The sequence below is a fragment of the Crinia signifera genome, chromosome 5 (genome assembly GCF_055691185.1).
Source record: "Crinia signifera chromosome 5, ASM5569118v1, whole genome shotgun sequence".
Classification (NCBI taxonomy): domain Eukaryota; kingdom Metazoa; phylum Chordata; class Amphibia; order Anura; family Myobatrachidae; genus Crinia; species Crinia signifera.
Window position 1 is genome coordinate 28,915,065 of NC_139221.1, and position 20,068 is coordinate 28,935,132.

The 20,068-nt window shown below is 46.2% G+C and overlaps 1 protein-coding gene across 4 annotated transcripts in view; it reads right to left on the reverse strand.

Annotated features, from left to right (window-relative positions):
• OXR1 (oxidation resistance 1) overlaps nucleotides 1-20,068 on the reverse strand; it is a 402,412-nt gene that overhangs the window by 72,729 nt on the left and 309,615 nt on the right. The window contains exon 1 of one of the 4 annotated variants that reach the window (XM_083186875.1): nucleotides 16,040-16,276. The exons of 2 other annotated variants lie outside the window; for them this stretch is intronic. In XM_083186875.1, the coding sequence (XP_083043001.1) occupies nucleotides 16,040-16,214 (175 nt within the window). In that variant the 5' untranslated portion in view covers nucleotides 16,215-16,276. Of the gene's footprint in view, nucleotides 1-16,039; nucleotides 16,277-20,068 lie in introns of those variants that run through there. One more of the 4 variants, XM_083186878.1, reaches the window with a different exon arrangement.

A 20,068-nucleotide genomic window follows, 5' to 3' on the forward strand; every position in this document is an offset into this window, starting at 1 on the left:
CCCCAAGCCCCCTTTGCCACCGTGCCCCCGGCTGCAGTCCTCCTTTACCACTGAACCTCAGTCCTTTGTTTGCAAAAATAACTAAATATGTCCTCAGACCAGCGCCAGACGTGGACATGCCGGACATTTCTTCCCATCCCCATAAGGCGTGAAGTGCTACTTTCAGGAAATCAGATTAGGAGCCTCTCACAATATCTTTCTGCATGTCCTGCATTTTTTATAATAGTTGGCAAAGTGCTCGTCTAATTCTTCCTGAAGGAGCAGTTTGGGTTTCAAGGAGATCAGACGATAATGAAATACACTTATTATCAGGAGAGAGGAGAAGCGCGAGGCAATTAAAGAGCACACAACACTTTTCGGGTCAGCAAAGTGGAGGACTCGAGCGTGGGAGATAAACAATTAGAGATTTAACTTTAGAGCATATGATGCAAACTAAAATACTTCCAATTACGGACAATCATTCTGCCACATGGAGGCAAGGGGGAGGTCAAATTCTAGCAAAAGGACGTTCTTTATAATCACAACAATACCATAAAAATAAAACTACTGTATAAAGTTTAACCAATGGAGAGAATTGTGTATTCAACACCTACTTAGGGGTACAATGTACTAAAGCTTCTAAAAGTAAACAAAGGGGACGTTTCCAATAACAACCAATCACATTTCAGCTCTCATTTTTCTGTTGCATTCTAGAATAGGAGACAGAATCGGATTGGTTGCCATATTCAACATCCTCACTTTCCACGTTTAGAAGCTTCATTACATTTACTTTATTTTACATTTGCTTTATCATGTAAGAGATTATCCACAAGTGGGATAAGGTTTTAATGTCAATTATTGATGACTGGAGTAGAGTGATTATTTGGCATATGGAAATCAAGCATTATATTGGCCTACCGTCCTCTTAAATCCATTAAACCCAATATTGGGTTTAATGGATTGTGGGTACACAATAAATTCTGTGTATTAGCAGGTTAAAACATTATATTCGCAAATGGTATATCATCCCTGTGCTCAAAATGGGCATAGCGGGGTAGAACGGGGTTGGGAAGGGGCAAACTGACTTGGCAGGTATGCCCATGGAAGAAGCAGCTGATCCTGCAACCCAAACTTGCAGCCCTGAGAGTTCGCCCCTGCGTCATAGAAGCAGACGCTTACAATAAACTGCAGGTGCTTGGACTGAAAAAGAAAAATTGTTGGGGATAAGGTGTATACATGGTATAAACACAGTCTCACCTGCTTTTCTATAGATTTGCATACATATAGGGCCTTATTTTGGTTCACTCTGTCTGACAAATTCCTTTTTAGATGGACAAAACCATGTGCACTGCAGGGGGGTAGATGTAACATGTGCAGAGAGAATTAGATTTGGGAGAGTTATTTAGATTTGTGCAGGGTAAATAATGACTGCTTTATTTTTACACTGCAATATAGATCTCACTTTGAAGTAAAACCCCACCCAAATCTAACTCTCTATGCACAAGTAGCATCTACCCCACCTGCAGTGGACATGGTTTTGTCCATCTAAGAAGGAATTTGCCAGGAGTGAACCAAAATAAGGCCCATAGTAATCTCAGAATTATGGAGCCTGCACACCACACGTGCTGCATGTAAAGTGTCTTGTTTTTCCTTTTCTCATTTTCTTTCAAGGTCACTAAGCTAATAATGAAAATGCAACCCAAATCCATCCAGTAGTTTTTGCGTGATGCAAGAATACAAAGACAAACATTCTATAACAAGCTTAGACAGCCCTACTTGCCTACATTCTGGCTGCCCTTTCCGGGAGAGGGCAGCCAGCTCAGGGGGGGGCGGGGCTGCAGGGAGTGAAAAAGGGTGGAGTGGGCGGAGCCACACCGGTGGCTATTTGCTTGTGGGCATGACCCGCGGACCCCCGAGGGAGGGTCACGGATGGCGGCGGGGGTAAGCAACCCTGGCCTGCAGCCCTCAGCAGTTCTACCACTAGGTGGCACTTGAGGACATTTAGGGTGGCACCAACAGTGGTCAGGCCTTCTCTTAAAATGTCCGTTGCTCCTGCTCCACCCTTTTCCCACACAAAAAGACAATTAGAGTGGGATATAATGGTGTCTGAATTGCAACGGCCAGCATATTTGAATGCTTTTTTAAAAGGGGCAATCATTTACAAAACATGGTTTTGCCTTGTAAATGATTGCCGCTTTAAAAAGAAAACAAAAAAGTCTGCATTCGGCCGGCTTCCCACAATCCCCCTGAACTCAGGCACTATCCCCTGAAGTAGGTTGACTCCAAGCTACAAATGATCAAATTAAGATAAGCAAAGTAGATACATAAAGGGGGGGGGGGGGGGGGGGGGGGGACAGGGAATCCTCTAACATTTTTGGCTATACATTACTTCTGTAAATGTTAGCTTACATATAATTTTCTTGTCATTTAACGTCTTATTACAAATATTATTGGTTTTGAGAGCAGAGGTCTTTATTTTTACAATCAAATTTGAACGATGTTCACTCACATCTACCACATCAGGGAGCGCTGTCCAGTGCCTGCACACTGTAGTGAGCAGTCTTCCTGGAGGAGGTTTTGAACTGTACAAGCAATAAGGTCACTGCTGTTACATCGGCAACTTCAGGTGCCTATTTAATAACTTCCCGTCGGTAGGTGCAATCCTCAGGACTGTCAGAGATACACTTGGGAGATTCACAGTATGAAAACGATGAACATTTTGTTCTGAGTCTACAGACGAAGGTGCAACGTTTTTTTATTTCAGCTATTTACACCCACATTATACCAACTTCTAATCAGTGTCAGACTGGGGCATGAAGGGCCCACCGGGGGAATACAGTGGTACGTGCCCCTGCTTAGGGGTGTGACCAGCTCTAGAGGGGTGTGTTCCAACCAGCACAGGGGCTCTAACCATTAGAAGGTGTATGGTCTGGGTCCCTTTCTAAAGATGTTCCACGTATGATATATTACCAGTTTTAATGCACTGTGGTGCACACCGGGGTTTTTCCCTGTGCCCTTGTGGGCCATTCCAACCCTGCTTCTAATTATACATAGTTAACTATAACTTCTAAGGGGTTGGGTATGGGACCAGCGCTGATAATGCAGCAATCAGTGGGCATCCTAATGGCCACAATTCCGACAATTTGTAGGGTAAATATTCCAACCGTCTCCCTCCATTGCACCTATCCTCCTTTCCTGCAACCAAACCCTAACCGAGCCCACATACTTACATTCAGGATGTTGGCTGCTGGGATTCTGTAGCGGCCTTTCAACTACCTTTCAGCCAACTGCATGATCAGTTTTCACCCCCCCCCCCCCCTCTGCCGGCTACCGCATCGATACTAATGGCATATACACTAACATATGCGATTAGTAAAGCAAAGGACGGCTCTTGTGATAAGATCTGTCCTTTGTGATGCAGCGCCGTCACTGGACTTCTGGGTCTTAGAGCCAAGGGCCTCCCCACACTTGTGCAGAGTGATGGCACCATTTTAAACACTTAAAAAAAAAAAAAAAAAAAAAAATATATTACATCCCCGCTTTTATTTCCCCCAAAAGCTAAGAAGCTGCCCATAGGAAGCTTTAGCATAGAGAAAATAGGTCTCCTTTAACAAGCAGAACACTGTAGGAAAGGGCATCTTTATATAGACCTAATATTACCGAGCGTCAGACCACCAGCACCCAGACGGAACTACTTCCTGAGAAGAGTTTGCTTTGGATCAATTCTGACTTTGATTCATGAGTACATTATGCACCAAGGTGAGTTTGTCTTCGCTTTCAGAAGAGGGTATAAAGAGTGTTCACTTCACTTTTAGCAGACATTTTGAAAGGTGTATAAGGTCCCTATGGTATGCACAAAATTATGTGGTAACTGTCATATACGCTGTAAACGCTTACTACAAGTTGTAGGCAAGTAACCGCTTCTCAAAGGGAATTATGGGACTTTATTATTATTAGTTCCAATCACAAACTGAAATGTGCCGATGTACGATTAGTCCTGGACCTACAACTCCAAAAGCCACTTATTTATGTTTTCAAACGACGTGCAGTAACAACGAGAATAGCGCCGCAATAAAAAACAGACGGACGAAACACCGAATGCTCAGAAATTCAAATGTCAGCAGCAGATAAATCTGTATAATCTTCTTATAGAGAGTAAAATCCTCGGAATAACTTTGTGCAACAGATTTAAAATCCAGTGAAAAAGAAAAAAATACTGGATTGTAATATTCGACCATATTTTTCATTACAGATCTGCATTGCGGCGGTTGCAAAATAATAAGAACTAGCCAAATAATAATCTACACATACAAAGCTTTGCTAATACTACGAACAGAACTCCGCTGTCAGCCCAAGTATCCCGGCTTCTCTGTATTGTCTCGCCAGTCACATTTCGGATCCGCACCCTCCCCGCTGAACAGCACAGTGTACGGGCCTCACCACGTTACCCACTCACCAGAAATATCTCAGACACTGCCAGGCCCTCACAGTGTCAGTGTAACTGCTGCTAGAATAGAAAGGGGTCAAGAGTGCAGAAAATACTGTGCCCCTTACTTCCCCACGGGTCAGTTCTTACAGCATCTCTCTGCCTTAATGTACAAAGCAGAGAAAAGCTGATAACTCGGATCCTCCACCTGGGACAGACATTTGTGGGAGATGTGCAGACAGCCTGTCAGCAATCAGGAATCACCTTCAGAGAGCAGTCTCCGTATAAACTTTAGACAGGTACTATTTATTCCCCTGGTGATCACAAGGCCACCCAGGGGCGTGCGGTGGGAAAGCACCGGCGAACACAACAGCAGAAAATAACTCTGCCAGCTGTGACAATGGCCCAGACATGGGTGGTAAACAGACCGTCCAATAACAGATTGCAGAATGACTGTTGGAATTCATCCTTCAAATAAAAATAAAAAAAAAGGAAAGAGTTTGTAGGACAGTATCTTCCAAATATAGACAAAAAAATCAATACAAAATAAATAGATTAATAAAATACATCAGGGAGATCAAAGAAGGCCCTCTGCGATCCGAGTGCTGCTCTGTGAGGCCAGGGACACAGGGACAACACTTCAATACATAGACGTAACAAATGATATTACGGGAAAAAAACACAGTATCACAGGCTGGGACACGGAGCATAGCTCTGCCCCGACACCCGTGAAGCCCCGCCTCATGTTTTGATTGTCCCACAGCCTTCCGCGGCGGGGAGGGGCGGTGGTTCGCAGGAGCAAATGATGCAAATCGCTTCATTGTAGCCCTGCCCCCGCTGCGCAATGACTAAAATACCGGCATTGTACAGGGGGGCATGGCCACAAGGACGTGATCGCGTTGGTCACGCCCTAACAATAATGATCCGCTGGCCACCCCTCCCTGTCAGTGGACCTCCGAGTGAGGACAGCCGGGATGTAGGAAACTAGGAGAAAGAAACTATCAACCAATCAACTCCTATCGCCATTTATCAAACAGCCCGCAACATGGAAGTTAGGAGCGGATTGGCTGATATTTCTCTCTTTCCTAGGCTAAGTACATCTTCTATCCCTTACTACTGGTGCTAACTCAGCATGTAGCGCCTGTCTGTGACTCAGATGCTAATCTGGGTACAAAGGTAGTGCAGAGAGAAGATACAAATGAGCCTCTGTAGACAACGGAATACTACATCTGCTACGTTTTAGCTATTTCTTTGTGACAAAAATACAAATCCTAATTGCTTGGGCCACTGAAAGAGACTTTGGCCCTTATTCTGGTTCACTTGCAAAGGCAAATTCCTTCTCAAATGGACAAAACCATGCTGCACTGCAGTGGGGCAGATGTAACATTTGCCACTGAGCTGTCAATCACCGGTGGCTCCCGGCATGGGTGTACAGCAGGTCAGCAGATCGTACATACACAGTCCGATCCGCCGATATATATTTAGATATAAATCGGGCATCGGCTGTGATGCACAGCCGATGTGATATATCCGAACAACACGTTCACAGACCTTTACATTTATACCGCTTTCAGACCGCAACTGCAGGGTCGCACCGGGACTTTTAACGGTTCAGTCCCGGTACGACTCTGCATGTGCGGTTCCCAGCAGCGAACCAGCAATATTGCCCGTTTGCTGACGTCATATGGGGGCGTGGCGGAGCATCATCGGGGGCACTGCTCCAAGCGATGCCTCCACCATAGGGCAGTATTCAATGAGGAGATTCGGCATGTGCAGCGAATCCTGTTTAGGATTCGCTGCATAGTTGCTGTGTTCGGGAGTGCTGGAGCATTCGCTGCCAGCCCTCCCTGTCGATGTATTCAATGCCGCAGGGGCTCTCTGCCCCTGACAGCAAATTTTAACCCCTGCGGCGAACGGCGGCATGCAGGGAGTTGGAGGCCTCCTTGCCTTGCTTTAAAAATTAAATGTATAGTAATGTGCTTCAAGCACATGAATAGGAATAGCATGCCCCTTCACAGAAAAACAAAATTCAGATTTTTTTGACACCCCAAAAAATAAACACCTTTTTTTTAAAGATCACATTCAAGTTCACCTCTTTCCAGTTAACACTCTCCTGCGAATCCCAGTGAAAACCCCATTGAAATACATACCTCCCAACTTTGTCCGTCCAGCAGGCGTGGCCTAATTTGGGGGCGTGGTCTATGCTTGCGGCTCTTCCCGCGAGGCCACGCCCCATTTTGCCGCTATGGGGGCATGACCCAGAGGCTCTGTGAGCCTCTAGCCATGCCCCCAGCCCCCTGGCTGCGGGAATAGACGCTGTGCGCATGCGCACAGCGTTTATTCCCCGCTGCTTAGCAGCTGACAGGGGGACTCCCAACAGCCCCCCCACACCGCGGTACACTACCGCCCGCGGGTGGACAGGCCCTGACAATCGGGACTGTCCCGATAAAATTGGGACTGTTAGGAGGTATGGAAATACACCAGCGAATTGCAGCGAGGATGAAACGGAGAACTGGCCGGCATTCACTGTTCGCTTTCGGCGAACAGTGAACATTGAATAGGTTGAATCATATTTTTAGTGAAAAAGATTCATTGCAAGGACTAAAAACAGCCCGATTTGTTAAAAAAAAAAAAAAAACCTGTGAATCGGGAGCATTGAATACTGACCATAGTGCGAAGCCGTTCCACTGCACAGCAATGAACCGGTAAGAACTCTGCTTTTTACCCGGTTCGGATTGCTGTATTGCTACCGCGGTTAGCTGTAACCAGTAGCCCCTTTCACATCGCACTAATTACCGGGCTGAACCATCAAGAAACAGGTAATTAGGTGCCACGAGAAAGGGGTATTACTGTCTGGTACCTCTGCAGGTGAATGCATCCAGGAATGGTTAATGAAAGCTAGCAGATCCATAATGATTTACATGGTTGACAGAGAAACGCCACGTCCTAAATGTTATTAGACAAGCCAAGATACCACTTCCAGTGCCTGTAATCTATGTTCCTGCAGCAGCACTGGCCTGCAGAGCTGACAGAAAACAAACAGGATGGATCTCTTCATGCAGGCTCCCGCCATCTGCTTACTACGTCTCCCACAGCCATGCCACCTACTCACTTATGAAAGAACAACTATATTTGGCCTTGAAAATATAGCTCTTTGCAGGAAGTAACACCGCACGCAAGTATTAGGAGGGTGCGAAATAAAAAGCATTCAAAGTCAAAATGTGTATTTCATGCAGAAGTGATGCTGGAAGGAAAGAATATAAAATTAAGTTTAAGCCACATTAACGGATTTAACCATTTGTCCAACGTCGCTTAATCCAAATTGATTTATTAAAGTTTACAGCAGTTTTTGAAATCGGTCCATAGATTGTCAAGAAGATTAAAGTCTGGGCTGTGGCCGAGTCACACCCGGGAATCTCATTTTTATGCATTGCAATGGCAGATCACATCCTATAAGGATTTTGTACAGTGTAGAAAATAGCATCATGCGCAAAATATCGGCATTTAGAAGTAGATGTACAAGCAGTGATAAGGGAGGAGAAGTGAGTCAGAGGAGGAGTGGACCATGGCAACCAATCAGCTGCTCTGTATATATGTTATATTATGCAAATGATGGATGTTACTTCAGTGCTGATTGGTTGCCATGGACCACTTCTCCCTTATCACTGCTTCATATATCTACCCCTCAGTCCTGCTGGGCCAGCGTTGATTTACCTTCTCCTATGACCTAGAGGTTGCATAGGCTCCAGTGGTCCATCCCTTGCAGGAAGCAGATCTCCCCCAAGTCTAATCCCTGTCCCTCCATCTATGGCCTAACTGCACCCCCCCCCCCCCCCCCCAGCCCAATCCTAATGTTGATATTAGAATGTCAACATTTTACATTTTTACATTGTGAATATATGTACATGTTATCAACATTTTTTACATTGTGGTGTCGACATTACGGATGGCCAACATTTAGAATACATCCCACACGGGTTGGGTATAACTTGTCAACAGTCATAATCATTATGCCGACATGGAACATGTTGACCGTTCTAGAAGGTTGTCATGTTGAAATGTCGACAAGTCACCGTAACATTTGGAATGTTGACATTTACTATATAGAAGAGTCATAGACTGTACACCAACAGGTTACCAAGCCAATATGCCACATGCCTACATTATTATTGACGCAGTGACTGCACACAGTATGTGCACATGTTCCAGGTATCTGTCTGATGCTTTTTAAGTGTCAGAGGGGAAAGCTAGTGGTAAGCAATGCGGCCTTCCAGGCCTATATGTACAGCCCCCAGCTCTTTCCTGCAATATTTGTTATAGAGTATAAAACATGTTCTAAAGGCTTAGGGTCAGATGTAACAAGCTTCAGAAGTGATAAAGTGGAGAGTGAAAAACCACCAGCCAATCAGCTCCTGCCTGACATTTTCTCAAACCCAGACTGTGACATGGCAGATAAGCAATCAGCCAATCCGCTCCTATCACTCTCCATTTGATCACTTTTGAAGCTTGATACATCTGGCCCAGAGTGATAGGTTATTAAGGGTATGGGTTGTTAGGTTGACAGTGTCTAGTCAACAGTCAAAAGTTCGACACAAGCAAAAAGTCGACATAGGTAAAGCTCAACATGAGTTTCCCACTTTTTTTCGGTGTGTACCGCGTCCCCACGCATGGTTAGCTATCTTGCCATGCTTCAGGCACGGTGTGTCACTGCGCTTGGCATACTATTATATTCTCCCTCTATGCCCACTGGGTTGGTAAAAATAAACGAGTTGGTAAAAAAAAAACCATGCCAACCTTTTTCCATGTCAACCTTTGCTTGAGTTAACCTTTTGACTACATCGACCTAGACACTGTCCGGTATCCGGTCTCTTGGTCTAGGTCGACAATTACTTGATCAACAGTGACTAGGTCAATACCTATAAACAGTCGACATACCGTACTATAGGTTGACAATGAGATAAGTTCAAAAGCAAAAGGTCGACATTGAAATGGACTACATGGTTTTCATGGGGTTTTTTTTAGACTTGGTTGACACTTTGCCATCCAAGTGAGGGTTAGATTATAATAGTGGGCCGAATGCAGAGAGCCATGCGAGGGGATAAGGCACACTCATTTGGTGTTCATGTCGACATAGAAGCACCCCCAAAAATCATATCAACCTTTTCAGTGTCGACCATGCCAATGTCACCAATTTATAGGTGTCAAACTAGTCACTGTCCACCCACTATACCATAACGCACCGTCGACCCAATGACCACATCCCTGTTATTACAGTTATTTACTTGATAAACGCTGAGTGCCAACATCTCTGTGAGAAATGTGCAACAGATCCGCTAACGATGCCGGCGTCGCTCACATTTGTTATATAAAGTCAAATAAAAAAAACATTGTATTTCCTATATAAGGTAACATTATAGGTCATTATGATGAATACGAATGTTTGCTGGGCCATTTTCACACCTATCTTGACAGATTCTGCTTGTGAAGAGGCCCTAGTACCCGCTAATTCTGCTAAAGCCACCTCCAGTGACTATTGGTTAGACCAGTGATGGCCATCCTTGACACCAGCTGTTGAACTACACATCCCAGCATGCCCTGCTACCGTTTTACTATTTGGCCCTGCTAAAACTGATGCAAGGCATGCTGGGATGTGTAGTTCAACAACAGCTGGAGTGTCAAGGTTAGCAATCACTGGGTTAGACTGATATGAATAGGGTGAAGCCAGATTGGGATGGTACGAACCACCCCATCCCAAGAAGGTCATCTTATCTAGGTATATCAGCTGCCATATTTACTGTTTGACATTAGGGAAGTGGAGGTGCCATGGTACAATTGCCGGGTGCAATGAGATCTTTTTGTACTAGATTGCATCTCATTGCATTGCAAAACGTATGCGATGCGATCTAGTCCGAATTGCATACAATAATTGTACCGTGTATGGGCACCTTCGGAGTAGTGGTATGCAAAATTGGCCTTCAAGTCATGACAGCAGCATGGACCGTGAGAGCACCTGGTGCAGGGCTAACAGAGGGTGTAGAAGTATAACGCCTTTGTGTGAACCTTTACATAGTGCTTATGTTACTTCACATGGTGGAAAGTGAGTTTGGCCAAATGGCAGGAACTACAAGCGGCCACAGGAAAGACAGGGAAGGTCACGCATACAGATCAGCCTGGGGGAAGACAACACGGCCACACTTATCATGTAAATCTGATAACCCTGTTATGCAGACAATATGCTGCGGCCTACATTACAACCGCAACATGTCCCACCTAGTCTGTACAATGTAATCACCCGCGGCCCTTATTGGTACAAGCAGCGATAGGCTGGGTATACACGGCACAGACTTATCCCCCAGCCGACCGTCGCGCCAGCTCAGTGGATGATTAGGTAAACACACACTTACCAATTTGGGTTGGGACGATTCAATTGTTCCTTATACCCCTTGCCAGGTGTCTATACAAACGGGCACCTAATGGAGCACTTCAGTCTTTTCTCCAATAGACCAGAAACGTCACCACTGTGACTAACTGTTGTCTAAATGGAGCAAAAGTTGAATGGATTAATTTTGTGCCCCCTAATGATGCCCGTAAGTAAAAACGATTGAATCATCCCCAAAATGCCTTTGCAGATATTACAACTGAGCATGGATTTGAATGTTCCTGGACAGAGGTGATGTCAGTCCCTACAACCAGCGTATGGGTGGTAGCCGGGTCACCCGTACGAGCTGACACATCTGCAAATGTGTCTTTAACGGTTGTGTTGCAGGCCCAAACCGATAGGTGTACAGGACAATCTTATTTTCCTTAGGGCTGGCCATTGTTGCCACCGATGGCAATACCGCAACTGGCCATCGACGTTGAAAAATTATGCAATATATGACCATCGATGGTTTTACGTATTGATGGTCATCCATTTCTGTGACGGATTGGCCTGTGGGCCAATCAGAACCTGCGGGCGCAGCTTCACAGGTACAAGGGCGTAGCTACACTCCATGCTCTGAACTCTGAAACTATTCAGTTATGCTTTCCATCGATAGAGGGAACCCATCTGTTTCTCCCCATCGATGGCAAAACTATTTTACATCGGCCATTAACCATCAATGATTTTGAATCATTGATGGTCGATGGCCATCCCTAATTTGCCTGCAAAATGACCCAAAAGTGACAGAGTGTGACCTGATGTCACGGCACAATATCAGTGATATAGCAGCTAGATTTGAATCCCCCCCATGGAGGAGAGGCACATTGTTAGTCTTTCATCATATAGGATTGCAGTTGGCAATTTCATAATTCTGTACGAGTACAAAGTACAGTACTAACAGACACCCCACCGGGCTGTTGAACTTACTCCATGCAAATAATACATAGAATAGACAAGAGCACTGAACAATCCTGACCAATTATGAAGCAACATAATTAAGGCCATGTAAGGGGGGCAGCAGCCTAAGGTACAAAGCTGATAGTGGGCGCAGGGAAATACATCATTTTGTTATTTTCAAAAGCATGTCAGGTTTTCCGAGAAAATTTGTGTGCGGTCCAAAATGTAGATGGTAAATTTTCTCTCCTATTAAAAAGTTTATTTTTTATTTTTTTTATCAATGTGCTTTTTTGCCCATGGTTCCGCAGCCTATTAATGTGGTACAGGATCTGCGTGGATCATTTTAGTTTTTTGAAAATTTAAATTTTCTGATCTTAAGGTGCGTACACACGGCAGCGAAATATCGCTCAGTATTCCGTTTGCATCAGTGACCAGAGATGGTCGCTGATGAAAAAGAAACTGCCGGGGGAGCCTGGCAATGGAAATCAGCTGGTCGCAGGAGCATGTTCGCCTGTGCACACTCCCATCGCTGGCAATATGGTCGCTCAGCGACCATATTTCCAGCGATATTAGCAATAATCGCCCCCGTGTGTACGCACCTATACGGTTTGTCAGCAATGACAGAACCCCTCCCATTCTGCACCATCTGTTACTAGTATACAATTGAAGTGTATAGGGCAGAGGTAGCCAACTCCAGTCCTCGAGAGCTACCAACAGCTAATGTTTTCCAGGTCTCCTCACAGCATCACAAGTGAATAATTAGCTCCACCTGTGGATCTTTTATATCGTGTCAGTGAGTAAATACTACACCTGTGTAGCTGCTAGGTGAGCTGGAAAACGTGAACTGTTGGTAGCTCTCGAGGACTGGAGTTGGCTACTACTGGTATAGGGTATACACTTCAATTGTATACTAGTATGTTATAGTGCAAATCAGAGGTTTTATGATAATTGGGCTCATGTAGTATCGTGTGATCAGTAGAAAAAAGAAACTTTGGGAGGTCAATCAAAAAATAATCACAAAAAGTTGGCAATAGAAAAAGCAAACGTATTCCTATACTGACCACTGGAACATATGCTGAATATCTGTGTACTGTATGCAAGAGATATCTATAATACACCGTACAAACACATTAAAGGCTTCTGTAACAGAACACTAAAGATTTGGTTTTTATGATTATCAGACTTTTTGTTCTAACCCCCCAAAAAAAAACAAATCAACATTTTTCAGGGTCCCTTTTAGACCTAGTCATGATCTGAGTTAAGCGTCAAACCCAGGTTTTTTCGGCGGAGTGGAAGGGTTATTCCAGACATGGTCATAGGACATGATAAACACTGAGTTTAAAGCAAATGTAAATCTTTGTACGGCATCCTCGCATTTTGCTAGAGTTCAAAGCACCTTTGTAAAGTTATTTCTGCCGCAGAGGGAGGTATTCAATCCCCCACTGCTAGTTCGGACAGAGGAAATCGCTGCGGGTGCCTATTCCATGCTGTCTGTCCCGACAGGCATCTTGGCAGAACGGACCCGACTTTAAAAGCAGTCGAGCCTGTTTTGCCGAGAATGGCCATGGAAAGTCGAGATCACAGCCGTATTTTGGCGATCCAAGGTAGTTTCTGCAGACACGCCCCCTTTTTGTTGTTCGGCAGGCGGGACATTGAATCCCTCCTGCCGAATAACAGGCGAGCAGACCGAGAACGGGCCAGGGTCACGACTGTGGGGATGTCCCGACAGTCGTGAACGGGATTGAATGCCCCCCATAGTCTGCAAAGAACTGAGCGTGAATGCTGGTGAACACTGCAGGCAAAGCCGAAACATTGTCAGGAAGGAACTGCGGGTGTGTTTACAGGTCTCCTCTTTAACATTTGTTTCTTGGACTATACATGTGAAGGGGCACAACGATTGAAGGACTCCCTTCAATGCCAGTCTTCAAGTACTGAGCACATAAACCATATGGCGTTCATTTTTTTACCAATATAACATGAAAGCTTAAATCCTATTAAATGCCCTTGGACACTCATGGTGCCAAAAGTTATGAAATCAGGTTTATCTGTACACACACTAACAAGTCCACTTCCTGTGCCTTCTAATCCAACGTGTCGCGCTGCCTACAATCCATGAAAGAGAGGAACAAAAAGGACACGGTTTTCACTACATGTCAGAATACAAAAATCGCATTGTGCAGCTTCCCTCTATTTCCAGTTATCTAAGGGAACCTACTGCATAAGCAAGAACATATGTCTAAAAGATTCAACCCACATAAAGTAATCTATACCTTAAATCAGGGCTGGGCAATTGCGGCCCTCCAGATGTTGAGGAACTACACATCCCAGGATGCTTTGCATTAGTTTTGCTATGTGGCCATGCTGAAACTGATTGTAGTTCCTCAACATCTGGAGGGCCGCAATTGCCCAGCCCTGCCTTAAATGATTGCCACACTTCTCCAGCAGATAGTCAGATTCACTGCATGGATCATTGCACAAAGTCAGGAAAGTGTTAACTTTTTTTTTTTCTAACACACATTCCATGTGGAAATGCCTCTTGCATGTTAGACTATACGCAGTCATCCGCACACTAGCACTTCATGTAGGGGGCTGATCCCACAGACCTGCCAGAATAAAGTGGGAGGTTTTTCTTCCGCAGACCACGGAAGTAAATATTTACCGTGTAAAGAATTGAACCATGCCAAATACCATCACAAATATCTATACATGTGCAGTACATACGTACACACTGAGACTGTTGTGCAGACAAAAACATATATATAACTTTTTGGGGATTTCCTAATGGCAGTCAGCTGTTTAGAGAACAAACACATGGGATAAATGACAATCTGATGGGAAACCCAGATAAATTTTTACATATCCCAGGTGCTAAACACAGCGACCACGTGCACCTGACGCATGCGATTCCGATTAACCCTGCGTGCAGCAGGTCTGATCTCCGCGCATCAGAGCGGACGGGATGTCAAACATGTGGTTTCGCCATTTTTCAAACAATTTCTCAGCCCGATCTGTCGGAATCAGATTCAAAGTGGCCAAATCGCACTAGTGAATGGCCAGTTGAAGCGATAAGTTGCATACACATGGTGCAACATGAACTACAGATATGGACTGTAAAGCCAGTATAGGTAGAAAACAGTACATATCGCAACGTGTGTGTACAGCTTGAAAAGGTAGACTGTGCAGGAAGCTCGATTTTGATTAGAAAGTGGACAGTCTAGTGCATTGTATGGTCAAAATCTTACACAGTCGCATAGGCCCTTATTCTGGGGGCAGCTTACATCCACCACCCACATGTGCGTCACTGCCGGATTTCCACATGCCTGCCCAGCGTTTTCATGGGAACACCCATAAAACGCAGGGTGTACGCATGTGGTAATGAGCCCAAACAGCCCTTCACGCTCCTCTCCACCATCCCCCCCAACTCGGATGGTTCCGTACGATTGTTTTCCCATGGACGTGGAAAAACAATGGGCGATACGTTCGCACATGCGCAGAAGCGCCCCTGCACACGCGCACAAACAAAACATTGGCTGTCCGTCTGCACACGCAGCCGTCCGACCCAATCAGAATAACCCCCATAGTGTGTATAGTCAATATCGGTGGTTCTGGGCTCCGGGGAGTTCAAGGGAAATCACATCACATAGTCAAAATCTACCGTGTCTATGCACCTATAGCCTGTGGCTTACAATTTAAAGCTGCGTACACACCTGAATGATAGTGTGACCGGGCAATGCAGTGTAATGTACCAATATACAACATTGTCACAAACACACACACACACTACATATCATTACATGCAACACAATGTGGTCCTTGGAATCATCAAACGATGAATCGGATGGATGGGTGTACACACACACACACACACACACACACACACTACCATGGTCAATGCAATCCATCTCAGATTGCAATGTTATCCTATATATTGTATAGTTTATATAGGAGCATATGGGCAATACCCAGACCCAAAGCTGCAGTAGCCCCCCAAAATGCAGGTTTTAATATGCACCCCTAGGAGGCTGTGTAGGGGTGAAATCAGGGGTGCAATCGCCAGCGTGCCAATAGCATTTAAAAAAAAAGTTTTAATGTAGAACTACAAGTCTCAGAATACCATAACATATGTGTGTAATGGGGTCTTTGTTGTGGAACTACAGGTCTCAGCATACCCTTTTATACGCCATGTTCAATCAGCCAGCATGCTGGAATCAGGGCGTGCATACTGGGACTTGTAGTTCTCCAGCAGCCGGAGAGAAGCAGCTTGCAGGAGTCAGATCCCTCCCAGCCAGGCACAGAGCCCAGGACCCCCCTCTGACCTGTGGGCAGAGGACTTATCTTCCTCTCCGGGCTGTCCGGCGAGCTTTCCCTCCGCATGGCCTCCTCCTTCAGGTAGTCCTGGAAGTGCACCTCCCGCAGCCCCAGCCACAGGCGGTTGGCGGTGCCCCGCAGGACGCGGCCGCCTCTGCCGGTGATGGTGGTCAGGTAGTCCATGTCCCTGCCCCGGCCCGCTGGCTCCTGTCACTGCTGCAACTTCCAGCGAACTCCTGGCAAACTTTTCCAGTAACCCCGCCCCTATCATGCCCTGTCCCGCCTCTATCCAGTCCTGCTCCGCCCCTCTCCAGGCCTGCCCCGCCTTCCGCCAGTCACACCCCTCCTGTCAGATGGGGCCGCTCCCCCCAAATGATGGCCGCCTTTTTGTTGTCAGCCTTTATTAGAGATCCCTTCATGTGTCAGGGCAGGCAGGTTATTTGTTACTGCTGCTCTCAGCTGGCTGCTGTCAGGACATGTCAGGACTCTGGCTGCTGCTGCTGCTGCTTGGGGTGTAACAGGGTAGATGACAGGGAAACTGCGCTTTCCACAGTTACAAAGTATATACTAAGGAAATAAATATAAATATAGAAATAATTATCAAATATATTCCACTGTGGTGTCAGCAGAACCCCGTCAGTGCTCAGCTTAGCCCCAAAGGCAGCCACGTGTCTTTGGTTTTGCTTAATTAATGACCCTAAATGGGATAATACAGTAGGTGGACAGCACCTGTTATTATCAATTACATGGCGCCACAAGTGATCTGCAGCGCCCAATTACAGAATATGTACACAAATAGGCAAAACAAGAACATACTGACTTACAGCTCAAAACAATGTAGGACAAGTACTGGGTAACTTAGCCCTGTCAGTGGTCATCACTGAAATAGTTATCAGGGTGGCAGAAAACCGATGCATTAGCTGCCATGGAAGGGAGTATGGCAGTGGTTCCCAAACTGTTTTGAATTGCGGCACCCTGGAGTAGCATACTTATTTTCACAACACCTCTAGTTTATTTTTGAGAAATGTAGAAATATATTGTTAAGTCAAGAAGATTGAGTTTATATTTAGGTTGTTTGTCCATTATATTGAATAAAAATCAGGTACTTGTGTATTGTCACGGCGCCCATCGGTACGCGTCCTCTGACCTTTTCATACCCCCACTATCCACGTCGGCGTGGAGTTGATTTTATATAATGTGGCGAGCGCAGAGAGCCACCGAGCCCGAAGCGTGGCGAGTGGACGCGGAATACATGTGAAGTAATCCGCGTCCGCTCGCCACGCTTCGGCCTCGGTGGCTCGCTGCACTTGCCACACTATATAAAATCAACTCCACACCGACGTGGATAGTGGGGGTATGAAAAGGTCGGAGGACGCGTACCGCCACCCCTCGCGGGCTCGCTGCGCTCGCCGCGCTTCGGGTTGCCATTGGACGGATCATATCAGGGGATTGTCATGGCTACCACAGGGATACATCATATCCTGGGTCAATGTATGGCAAAAAAACCATATACAATTTATCATATTCATATGTGATTCTAGTACCCGGGAAGCCCAAGGAGCTCCCAGGCGGGTAGTTACCAAGGTATCGTATGCGAGGCTGCCTGCGATAACTTGCACTAGTGTATGGGGGCCTTAATAGTATGAAAAGCACAAGAGGGAAGAGGACCCTGCTCAGGGGCGGGCAGGGCCGGGGGGCAGGGTGCCATGTGCCCCCCGGGCCGCTTAGCCAGTCACTGGCTGCGGGCCGCACTGGTCACCATCCACCTCCTCCAGGCAGCCCTCCTGCACTGGCCGCGGCTTCCAGAGCACGGCCGCGGCTACAGGAAAATGGCCGCCGGCCCCCTGCACTAAGGACATGTGACTGGCTAAGCAGCCCGGGGGAGCCTAATTTTTCAGCGTGCCTCAGGCGCGCACAAGCATTCAGCCTTCCAGAAAGATGGGGGTATGGGCCAGTGCTCTGGGCTTGCCCCCTAGGCTAAAAGTTGCCAGCCAGTCTGTATGGCTGATTTCTTTAGAATTTAAGCTCTCATGAGCAGGGTCCCTGCTCATGAGAGCTTAAATTCTAAAGAAATCAGCCATACAGACTACATCAGGGGCCACACATGACAAGCCCCCTTAACCTTAAAAAGGGCCACAAATTATACTGGGGGTCTATTCAAGCTATTCAAGCTATTACATGGGGAAACAGCACATTCTGTATGGTTTGGGTATTGGAGGATTTAGGAACACCACACACTATTCAGATTTTGGAGAGTCTGTCTCGCTTTTGTGCATTGTGCCCAGAACTCAGGGGCCCATGTGCACCATACACACTGCGAATATGGATCATTAGGTCACCAGCAAGTAGGTCGAAAAGCATTAGGTCAACAGTTTGACATGGGTTAGGTGGACAGGGTCATTAGGTCAACATGGGTAAGGTCGATAGTGAAAAAGTCGACATTTTTTTCCACCCAAATGTCGACACAGTCAACATAAACACTAAAATGTAGCCCTGCGTCCATTCGCATGGCTCGCTACTCTCACCATGCTTCGGGCACGGTGCCTCGCTGCACTCGGCACACTATTTTATTCTCCCACCACACCCTAGTGGCCTAGTGGGTGGTAGAGCATGAAATACCGCCTGTCGGCACATGCCGGCTAAAATAAAACAGTAAAAAAAAACATGTTGACCTTTTGACTGTCGACCTTCCCCATGTCGACCTAATGACCCTGTCGACCTACCCCTGTCGAACTAATGACCCTGTCGATCTAACCCATGTCGACCTTCCTGCGTGTCGAGATAAGGTCGTGTCGACCTAGAGCCACTTCGACATTCAGTCATGTCGACCTAGTAGTGTCGACCTACTTGGTGGTGACCCAATGGCCGTATCCCCACACTGTACCCATTATATATACGCCACTGTGGTCGGAGAGGGCGGTGGGTCTTTCGGCGTGGTACAAGTGTGTCCACTATCAGCTACTTCCACAAGAGAATGGACAGGGAGGGCGCACAACATGGCCTAGGGCAGATATCTGTTCCGTGTGCATAACGTGAGTCCAGTTGTGTTCAGCTTGTGGCCATCAGTCCCTGTGTCTGCATCCTGACTCTATTACACATACATATAAAATGTGACACATGATCTCGTGGATAAAGAAAAAACAGTTCTAAAGGTACCCATACACGGTCCGTTAAACAGATCCGTTTGGGTCTTAATTAGCATGCATCGTATCGGATCGCATGCCTAGTGCATGCCTAGTGCATGCAATGCGATCCGATACGATGTTTAGCTAGTACAAAAAGTATGTGCAGCACATACGTTTTGTACCGTACTATGTGATGCGCGGGAGCGTGCATCGCATAGTACAAAACGGACGGTCCGGGAAGGGACCGTCTATGGGTACCTTAAGATGAAGAGAGAAGGGCTGTTTGGTGGGGAACGCACTAAATAGTGCCTTTTAGTGCGTTCCCCACCAAACAGCCCATCTCTCTTCATCTTAGAACTATTGTACACTTGACTGTGAGGAACAGCACCCCCACCATCGATCTATGTAAATTGGGGTTCTCTAAACTATTGAACAAAACATTAGGTGTGCAGAAATGCAACAGGCTCCCTAGCGGAGCAAAGCGGATAAAGAAAAAACGGTCCTTGTTTCCTAGCAGGGCGCCCAGATTACCTACGTACGTTAACGTAGTGAAATCACATTGCATCGCATTGCATAGGCCATGCTATGCGATTTTTTCATGTAATTTATTCACTGCTCTGTGTGCCCCAGGGTGCCGCATCGCATCGCACCTCCCGCAAAATCGCATGCGATCGCATACGATTTTATAGGGTGTGCAATGCCATTACCTTAGCTATACAATAATATCATTGTATGATATACAATTATGTTTTACGCACCCCCCACTATCCACGCCACCCCAAAGCATGACGAGTGGTGGCGGAACGCATCATCCGACCTTTTTCATACCCCCACTATCCACATCGGCGTTGAGTTGACTTTATATAGTGTGGCGAGCGCAGCGAGTCACCGAGCCACCGAGCCCGAAGCGTG